The sequence below is a fragment of the Carlito syrichta genome, unplaced genomic scaffold (assembly GCF_000164805.1).
Source record: "Carlito syrichta isolate Samal-C Ts95f unplaced genomic scaffold, Tarsius_syrichta-2.0.1 Scaffold309858, whole genome shotgun sequence".
Classification (NCBI taxonomy): Eukaryota; Metazoa; Chordata; class Mammalia; order Primates; family Tarsiidae; genus Carlito; species Carlito syrichta.
In genome coordinates this window covers 411,846-422,792 of record NW_007253954.1, presented here as the reverse complement: position 1 = coordinate 422,792, position 10,947 = coordinate 411,846, and the positions used below count along the sequence as shown (strand labels likewise).

At 40.3% G+C, this 10,947-nt stretch overlaps 1 protein-coding gene across 1 annotated transcript in view; it reads right to left on the bottom strand.

Moving 5' to 3' along the window:
* RTN1 (reticulon 1) overlaps positions 1-10,947 on the bottom strand; it is a 164,763-nt gene that overhangs the window by 4,698 nt on the left and 149,118 nt on the right. Inside the window, 5 exon segments of the mRNA XM_021717561.1 lie at positions 2,717-2,775; positions 2,865-2,911; positions 3,362-3,431; positions 4,858-4,996; positions 8,707-8,914. Of these exon segments, the coding sequence (XP_021573236.1) occupies positions 2,717-2,775; positions 2,865-2,911; positions 3,362-3,431; positions 4,858-4,996; positions 8,707-8,914 (523 nt within the window).

Genomic DNA, 10,947 nt, shown 5'->3' with positions numbered 1-10,947 from the left:
GTAAAATGACCTGCACAGGGTCACTCAGTATAGAGGAGACAGTGCCACTGGGGTCTCCTGGCCCAGTCTGGGACTATCCTCTACACCCCGTCCCCCCACCACTGAACTGATTTCTAGGCAGTAACAGAATGATGAAGATATCTAATGTTTATTGTTTCCTATGTCCAAGTAAGAATATTTTACAGATATTATCTTCATTTAATCACTACATCCCTATAAGAATTAACATTCCCAATTTACAGATTAAGAAAAGATCAAATAACATTTATGATGATGAACTTACATGGTTAAAAGTGCCGGAAATGAACTCAGATTAGTCTATCTGATTCCAAAGATCATGTTCTTAACTGTTCCACTAAAATGGTGTAAAATCTTTACTAAAATTATTCTAACATGGAATTAGAAATTTCAGTGGTTGAGGAGACTTTGGAGGTAAGAGTCCACCAAGAAATTTCCTTCAAAATTTAGTGCCTGGTAAAACAGTTTGTTTTGAAGAACTGTTGTTTCCTCCTTTTTGATAACAAAGAACCACATAACTTACCCATTTTTTTCTTTTTTTTTTTCCTTACCGGGAAGCTCAGAGCCAACTCTTCAATTGAGTGAAGCCCAATTACAGAAATCATATTCATCTTCATGGGTAACATGTTTCCTTTCTATTCCTTTTCACAACTTTGATTGCCAGTTGCAATTTAACAACGACATTGTATTTATGTTACAGTCTCTGCCATCTCTCTTTTCCCTCCATTTTAACTAGTTCATGACCTTTTCACTTTCATTTGATAGCCTCCTTGCTGATCGCCACATCATTAGTCTCTCCCCTCTTCAATTCTTTTCTCACTAAACTGTCATAGTGATCTTCACCAAACACAAATCTAGTAAAGATCAATCCCCTGCTTAAAAACATCAAGGGCTAGCCATTTCCTGTAGGGTAAGAGTCAAAACTCCCTGGAGCATTCATTACCTACCGGTAGTCACTTTTCCTGCATTCTTTCCACTCAATTACACTCAATTAGGCTTTAGATGCACTACTGGACTCACTGCTTCCTGAACTTGACTTTCATTTCCATGTTTTGTTTTGTTTTATATTAGCCTTTCTTCCATGTTTTGTTTTATAGTAGCCTTTCTTCTTGCAATGTCTTCCCCCTCATGATCCTCCTCACAAATGTTTACCCATCCAGACGATAGCAGGTACTCTCGGACCCAACCAACCAACCAAATAACTAATTAATAGATGTGACTTACTTAAGATCCTCAAACATAAATATTATACAGTTTAGTTCTAGAACTTCTATCTTTCAGTTTCCAAACTTTTCTGGTGTTCTTTGCTGTAGTTTATTAACATAGTTCTGGTGGCCAAAAAAGTCACCTGGGTAGTTCTCTAAAATATAAATTCCAGATAATCAACCCTAGAAATTCTAACTCTGTAGGTCTGTGTGTAGTCTTGGAATTAGTATTTTTAAACAGGTTTCCCAGGTTTGGATACCCCCAAGTCTCATACTATGCCATGCTGCCATTTCTTAATACAGAATTATGATTATTTTATCCTTAATTTGTTGATTTTTAAAAATTAGGCATTGGTTAGACTTGCCCAAGCTGATAATTTCAGGTGACAGTGGTCACCTAACTTTTGAAATGTGTTCTAGATCTGTTAAGGATTCAAATTCAACATAGAATCCTATGAGTCCCTAATGACTTTAAGCTGAAAGTGTAAACAGTACACAGTAAAAACAAAATTTTATAACTTCAGGAGACAACTGAAATAGATGACGTGCAATCTAATAGCAGAGGAACTTTAGAGTGGTTGTCCTTTCTCGTTTATTTTGTTATTATACATCTTTGTCTAAGATACCTTCTTTTAAATCTGAGCACCATCCAGGTCCAGCCACATAATTCTCAGATTACTAGATGGAGTTTATGTTGGCAAGTCTAGTCTTTTGGTGACATGTATTTGTAGCTGAAAATTAGGTCAGTTTTTTATTAAAACAAAATCTTGAATAATAATGGCAACATAAAAACTATCATTTTAGATGACAACATACCTTAAAAGTAGTAATGTAAGAATTAGGGAAAACTTCCAAGTTTGACCATGTTAGCTCTGGATATGTACAAGTGAAATCTTTATCTCCTAATACAGTAAATAAGGTAGCCCATAAAGTAGGGTCTGTTTAAGACTTAAGTTTAAAAAAGCAATAGTGTTAATTAAACAGACACACTCTTGTTGAGTTAAGATGATGTAATTAAAAATATTTAGAAGACAAACATTTTATGTATTTTATAAGTTTTGAAAATAATTTCAAATTAAAAAATAATTTCAGTGGTTTAAAAAAGTAGTGCTGTTGTTTAAAAGACTGAAAATGTTAATTGTTTATATTAGAATGAAACTGTTAATTTTACTTTTCTGAATCAGTTTTCCTTCTTTCCTTCAACCCATCTTATTCTTGGACATGGGCCAGTCCTCAAATAGACTTAATGTAATTTATTCATTAAAACTAATACACTATGAAACCTGAAAGAAACTGGATTTTATTTAATTGAAAGTTTAAAAATTTATACTTATTTTCAAAACAATACAATGGAAAAGGAAATGAATATATGACTCAAATAAGTGAATGATCATAAATCAACCCATTATTTTACTATCTTCTTCTTATCCCTACCTAATCCATACCTACTTAAGATAATCTTTCCTTTTAGTGAGTTGCACTATGTGACTTACTTTGCCACGATAGCATTTATGTGAGTCCTCACAAGTCCCAGATATTGGTCAATCTGTGCCTGTAAAAATAAAGAAGGAAATCATGAGCACATCCAAAGATCATGAGATCAAAATTTAATGTAAATGTTTGACATCACATAGAACTTACCTGGTGCTTAACATACACTACAGGTAGAGTAAACATTGAAACCACAGCTGGGATGAAAAACAAATACAGTATTAAAATTCTGAGTTATCATTGAGAATAAACTTAGATACATTTTAAAATATTCACGTGATATTAAGCATTACTTGGAATAACCAGCATTCTAGATAAAAGATGATGTGGCAGTTAATATGAAAATAAAAAGCTTCTGAGCTCTGTACAGATATTATATCATTATTCCTAGAATGAGGGTAGACTGTGCCCTCCACAGATGAAAATGAATCTCTATCCTCAGCTGCCAACTGGTATATCAAAAAAAATTTTCAGACTTAGAAATGCATTATTAGTGTATAATATATATTGTACTCTTTAACTGAACTATGATGGTAAGAAAAGTGCTTTGTGCTCAGGGATATATGGCGTTCCTTCAGAGGAATCTACAGAAACAAAAAAAGCTAACAGCACTGTGTATGCGGGACGTGTAAAACATCTGTACTTACCCATGAGCAGCAGGGTCAGGCCATTGAAGAGCGCGCCAACATAGGTCAGGAGCCACATCAGGACTGCAAACTGAAGAACAAAAGCATTGTCAGAGCTCCTAAACCTGTTCCTGACCAATAAGAGTCTTGGATCGTTGGCTTTTTCTTAGAATTTGAGGCAAAAATATACCATGATTTCAGTAGGAAATGAAAGGTGTCTAAAGCCCATCACAAAATCACTGTAAGAGGAACCAGTTTTTAGTACTCTTGTTATAAGATTTGAGGGACTCAGTGAGGTAATAGTCTAGGCTAGGGGTCAGCAAACTATGGTCCTTGAGCTGTTTTTGTATGGGTCCACAAGTTAAGAATGGTTCTGACATTTTTAAGTGGTCAAATATAATAAAAACAAGAACACTATTTTATGATATGTGAAATGATAGTAAATCCAAGTTTCAATATTCATAAATAAAGCCATATTGGCACAATCACAGCCCTTCCTTTAAGTCCTGTCTTCTACTTTTGTGCTATGACGGCAAAGACGAGATGGTGTGACAGATGGTGTGGCTCACAAAGCCTAAAATTTTACCATCTGGCCCTTTTCTAGACAAGGTTTGCCGACCCCTGTTCTAACCCACAATTTTCACCCAAATACAAACATTACTTAGAAGCACTAAGATAAGTAATGATAATCTCCTTGGCATCTCTCTTTAGTCAGCACATGGACAGTCACTATTCCAGCAAAGCATTTTGAGGGCCAAGACCACATCTCTCATGTTTCCTTCTGCCCTTTCTTGAACCAGGCAGCCTCTGGCATGAGACCCCTGCCAGGGTGTGAGCAACGTGTTCTGGGAGAACAGAAAACTCACGACAGCATCCCCTGATTCTGTTTATGGCCTTGCAGAGTCAGGATTGACTGACTTCGATTTTACATGTAAGTCACAGGGTGGCCAAAGAAACCCAGTGAAATGGGTGAGAGCACCAGGAATAAAACTAAGGTGCCCGAGATCATCACCAAGTGTGGAAATGGGGTACACTGTCCTTCAGATGGCCTCGCCTCACAGCTGAAACTGTGTGGGGACATGTGGAGGCCTTATTATTAGCAGAGCCCAGAGTTTTTTCAATGAAAAAGCATACGTGTTTTTCACATTTCCTAAACTAGACTTTTAATTTTAAAATTAATTTTAGGAAATTGGCTGAGGATCTAAAATGATTTAAAGAGAGAAAATCTGATGTGTTACAATCTACTGTAGAACTAGAAGCTGTATGACCTAGGTTTGATCTCAGTTCACCGGGCAACCTTGAACAAGTGTCTTGACCTCCCTGAGTCAGTTTTGAAAGTATAAAATGAAGGGATTAGCCTCGATAAGTTCCATGGCACCATAAGCTAGAAGTCTTCTGCCTCTAGAATATGAAATTAACACTTGATTTTATTCTCCACAATGCAGCCGTTTATAATATTATACCTTTAGGGAAAATAAAACTCAAGACTGTAAAGTGAATGGCTTAAGCAACCGTACTTTTAGGGAATCCACCAGGTCCTGGACGAGAAAGAGTCTCCTCAGCTCTTTGAGCGTGCTGTTCACGTAGAACTGCAGGCAGTCCGTGTACTTTTGAATCTGCTCCTGAGAAAGGGTGATCTCAAGCTCCAAGTAGGCCCTGTCAACAAACCATTCCCACAGAGAATTCCATCAGACGGGATCATGAGACAGGCTGCTGCACCCCAGTAACAGCTAAGTGTTCCTTCTCTCACTCTGAGGATGCCAGCCAGGTCAACTCTGCAGGGGAAAAGGGGGGAGCCGGTGGGGGGGGGTGATGCAGAGGGCTGCAAGGCACCATACATGTCCTCTTCCACTGTACTGGAGAACACAGACAGCATGATTCTTAGTAGGGCCTTGTGACTGTTTCTGTCTACCAAAGACACAGTACTATAGGATGAGCTGATACTTCAGAGAAACCAACTGGAACCAGGGACAAATCAGTGCAAAATCAGCTCATTTTCCGATTTCTCCATACATGACTGCATGGAGATGAACTGTCTTTTTTTTTTTTTTGAATTGGGGTCTCATTCTGTTGCCCAAGCTGGAGTGCAATCACGGCTCACTGCAGCCTCAACCTTCTGGACTCAAGCGGTCCTCCAGCCTCAGCCTCCCAAGTAGCTGGGACTACAGGTATGCACCATAACACCCAGCTAATTTTTAAATTTTTGTAGAGATGAGGTCTTGCTATGTTGCCCAGGCAGGTCTTGAACTTGTGGCCTCAAATAATCCTCCTGCCACGATCTTCCAAAGTGCTGAGATTACAAGCATGAGCCACTACACCTGGTAAATTGTCTTTTTTGAGTAGCTGAGATATCTAAAAGTCCTAGCAGCCAATTATTGTTCCTTATCAAAACCTGAAGAATTCATGTTTAAATTCTGGAATTTACTTCCAGGCGTATATAAAGAGCAATGAAAGCTCAAGTGACCAGGATCATATTAAAACACTCACTAGTTCTCCTGAGGGTTATTTTTAGTAATGACATTTTTAATTCATTTAAATAGTTACATTTCATTCTTAGATGGGTAAAATATACAAAATACAAATACATCTATATATAAAAGGCAAATATATAAAAATCATCCCAGCTTAAGTGTCCTCTTCTTGGTCAAGCTCTCTGACACAGGTCCATCCCTCCTCTTTCCTTTCCTGCCTCTCCTCTGCTTTAAGACAGCACCTGTTACATACCTAGAGTTCTGGAAGTACTTACCTAACTCTGAATTGAGATGAAAAACAGCCCCATTAAAAAGTGAGCAGAAGACATGAATAGACACTCTCAAAAGAAGACATATGAGCAGCCAACAGATACATGAAAAAATGCTCAGCCTCACTAATCAGCAAAGAAATGCAAATCAAAACCACATTGCGATATCACCTAGCTCGAGTAAGAATGGCCATCATTGGGCCGGGTGCGTTGGCTCAAGCCTGTAATCCCAGACTTTGGGAGGCCAAGGTGAGGGGATTGCCTGAGTCCACGGGTTCAAGAACAGCTTGGACAACTTGACGAGACCTCATCTCTAATAAAAAATCAAAAAATCAGCTGGGCGTGGTAGCGCACACCTGTAGTTCCGGCTACTTGGAAGGCAGAAGGACTGCCTGAACCCAGCAGGTTGAGGCTGGGGTGACCATGAGTGGGCCACTGCATTCCAGCCTCCAGCCTGGGCAATGGAGTGAGACTCCGATTCAAAAAAAAAAAAAAAAGAATGCTAAGGATGCGGAGAAAAGGGAACACTTCTATACTGTGGGTGGGAATGCAAACTAGTTCAACATCTGTGGAAAACTGAATGGCGATTCCTGAAAGAACTAGAAATTGACTTCCTATATGACCCAGCAATCCCCTTTCTGAGAATATACCCAGAGGAACTTAAATCACTGTATAAAAAAGATACCTGCACACACATTTATTGCAGCAATATTTATAACATCAAAAACATGAAACCAACCATACTGCCCATCAAAACTGGACTGGATTAAAAAAATGTGGTACATATACACAATGGAATATTATGTAGCCATAAAGAAGACAAAATTATACATTTCGCAGCAACTTGTATGGATTTAAAGTCTATAACACTCAGTGATTTATCACAGAAACAAAGACCTGAGTACCATATGTTCTCACTCATAAGCAGACCCTGAACATTTACCATACTACTGTAAGAAAGGAATTGGCAGTAGCCAGAAACTGCCAGGGGAAGGCGCGGGCATACAACATGAATAAAGGTACCTGATCTCAAACCAGGCAAGGTGGGGACCAAAGGGAGGCTAAGACTTTACCTGTATGATAACCTAGTTCTGAATTGTACCCTACATCTTTAAAATAAAATAAATTAAAAAAAAAATAGTTTTTAAAAAGAGTGAAGCAGAATTCGGCTTGAATTTTAGGGAGTGTTATGGACTATTTGTGTCCTCTAGGTAGATAACAGGTGCTATCTTAAAAAAATTTATATGCTGAAATCTTAACCACAAGTTGATGGTGTTAGGAGGTGGGGTCTTTGGGAGATGATGTGGGCATAGCTCTCCTGAAAGTGACTAGTTTCCTGATAAAAGAAGGGCCTGGGTGCAGTGACTCATGCTTATAATCCCAGTGCTTTGGGAGGCTGAGACAGGAAGATCCTTGAGGCTAGGAGTTTGAGACCAGTCTAGGTAACACAATGAAACCTTGTCTCTGCAAAAAATTAGCCAGGCATGGTGAAAACCTACTTGAGTATCTGTACCAGTCCCAGCTATTTGTGAGTCTGAGATGGCAGGGGGTTGGGGGCAGGGGCAGTTAGGATCACTTGAACCCAGGAGTTGGAGGCTGCAGTTAACTTTGCACTGCACTATAGCCTGGGCAACAGAGTAAGATCCTGTCTCTTAAAAAAAGGGGGGGGGGAGGGGTCCAAGGAGCTCGTTCATTCCATTCCACAGTAAGAGTGAGGACACACTGGGAAGTCAGCAGTCTGCAATGCTGTTGTGGACCCTCACCAGAACCAAGTCATGCTGGCACCCTGATCTTGGACTTCCCACCCTTTAGAACTGTGAGAAATAGATTTCTGTTATTTATAAGCCACTCAGTCTATGGCATTTTGTCATAGCAGCTGGCAGTGCTAACACCTCCCTCTGACACATTTCACATATCCTTAGTTAGAAGATTGCCCTTTTATTTTCATATTTCTTCCTCTTTGAAGTGCATTCTAATCAGATTTCCCCAGTATTAAAATGCAGAGGAAGACAACATGATAAAAATGCTCATGAACTTTGTACTCCCTGGAAGGTTGGCCCTCTGGAAATAAAAATCCAAATACCCTAGTCCTGGCTCTGTGCTGTTTATTGGCCACCTGCTCTTGGGCATGCCACTTTACTTCTTGGAACCTCAGTTATCTCACCTGTAAATAAGGCTTAAAATGCTTGCCCTGCCTCGCTAATACAGTTGAGGAGGTGTAATAATTGTTGAAATATTATTTAAATTACAAAGCATTGTGCACCTATAATGGATTATGATTACTACTAGTAGTAATTAAACTATAAAAACTCAGTAAAGCAAGAATGTTAGAATAAGGATCATTGAGTGTGTTTCAGAAATTCACCAGAAATGTTGGCTATTCAAAGACAGCATGTGGGGTAACCCCTTTGGGTCCCCTCCTACTGTGGGAGCTTCTCTGTCCTCTCAATAAATCTACTTTCTCAACAAACAAACAAACAAATGAACAAAAGAAAAAACAAAAACGGGATGCTGGGGAGACTCCTCAGAGAAACAGGACCCAAGTGCATCTGTGAGCCGAAACAGAGGCGAGGGGAAGAGTCTACTGAGAAGGGTATAGGCTCGGAAGGCAGGCTGAGGCACTCACTTGAAAGGGTGGCCCTCGTCGGTTTTCTGCACAGCTTGTAAAACAGACTTGTAGATGCGGAAGCTGATGGTGGCTGAGAGCGCCGCCAGGGCCAGGTAGGCCACCACACTCACCACGCTGAACTGGGTCAGGGAGAACAGCAGCAGCAGGAAGCTCCCAAACACAATGCCCGTCTGCTTGATGTCCCGCCAGTAGAGCAGGTCAATAGCTGTGGAAAGGAGACACAAAACACACATGGCTGAACCCACTCGGCAGTGCTCCTGACGCTGGCTCACTCAATACTGTGAGTTCTCAACTGACATTTGGGTTCCTAAACGCAAATGGGCAGATACAGGCTATGCCAAGAGCACTTACTGTCATTCCGTTCTGGTTTGGAAGAATCTTTTCCACCCTTGAAGATAGTTCACACACTCACAGATGAAAAAAAAAAAAAGATGGCTGAATCACCAGTGAGCATATCGCTATGGGTATAGCTCTATGGGCTACACCTCCATACAGTGACCTGAATTATGTGACTTTGAAACAAACTTTGCAAATACTCAAGGCTCCGTGAAGTACCCATACTCCCTTTTGGATGGCATTGATTACATGTGCATCTCGATGCCCTGCTGACCATTTTATGTCTCAACGGTAGCCTGTGGTTGTGTACTTTGGTCATACAAATGGCCCTGCTGCTGGGACAGGGCAGCAACAATGAAAATAGAGGTTTTGGACAAGAGGATGGAGGTCAGGAAGGCCATACATATCTGGACCAAGACATGGCCTGCCTCCAAAGCAAGAGCAAAACAGAGGAGTGAGAGGTTGTACCAAGAAACCTGGAAGCTGACACGTGGACTAGACCATTCTGTACAATATGATTTGGTTGCTTACATTCTATGATTTAAAACCTGAAATGCAAGCTTTAAAATCTACACTCAATCTATCATTCAGTTATTATCCTCTTGTAACTTAGAAACAAAATATTAAGTTTAAAAGAATAAGGCCGTGGTGCTTCAAATGTGATACAAAATTGGAAATATTTTGAGTATCCCAGTCCCAAGATATGAAAAAAGCACAGAAGCCTTGTTGAGGATTCTAGGCAAATGCAGTCTCTAAATAGGCAAATAACAAAAATGTTGGATTTTTTTTTATGAGTTGAGATCTTACTCTGTCTTCTAGGCTAGAGTGCAGTGGTACAATCATGGCTCACTGCAGCCTCAACCTCCTGGGTTCAAGCAATCCTCCTACCTTAGCCTCCTGAGAAGCTGGCAAGTAAATGCATACCACCATGCCCAGCTAGTTTTTTGATTTCTTTGCTGAGATAAGGTCTTGCGATGTTGCCCAGGCTGGTTTCAAACTCCTGGGCTCAAGCATCCTCCCACCTCAGCCTCCTAAAGTGCTGGGATTACAGGTGTGAGCCACGGTGTCCAAACAACAAAGAGTTTTCATAGAATGTTATGTCAATCTATTTTCAAGAAGAGAAAATAAGATGCAAAATTTCCATCTTACAGCTAAATACAAGTGGCAGTGGCTGATGCTGCCAGCTTCCCGTGCAGTATACCTGGAGATACCTTGATTATACAATTAGACTCTGTTCATTTGCTGAAAGGACAACACAGGTGACCAGGTTAAAGAGAGCACGGAGCGAGACCCATCTTACATGGTTGTGCAATTAGCTGAAAGAACAGTACTGAAAATGTCACACATGCTCATGACAAGAACACAGGGAATGTTGTAAAGTACTAAACCCTTCCTTGGCAACAGACTGAACTCTGGCTGGCTAGGGTGTAAATCTGGGGTTTAAGGGTAGAGCAGCTTTTTCATAACAGGATGAGAATACTCCCAGCAATCTGAAGCTGGAGAGAGAATCCACTTCCCACACACTTTCCACCCATGATCACCACCTGGTCCACCAATGACATTAACTCAGAGACTACAGCAGGCAGTCATTTTGTTGGAAAAAATTTCTTACATCTTCTACAACACTTTTGCGATATAGGAAGTAGAGGAGAGGTTCACAAGCATGTTTTGGGTGTGAGATGATTTTTTTTCCCTCTGTTTTGAGTAGGGTCAGTCCTACAAGTAGGTTTCCAGAGGCCAAACAAACAAAAAACACTGCTGCTTTAAAGTCTCCTTCTTCTCCCTGCTTCTATCCCAGTCACATACTCTGACATTAGAAATTCATTCCCTAGCCGGGCTCGGTGGCTCAGCCTGTAATCCCGCGCCTTTGGGAGGCTGAGGTGAGTGGATTGCCTGAGCCCG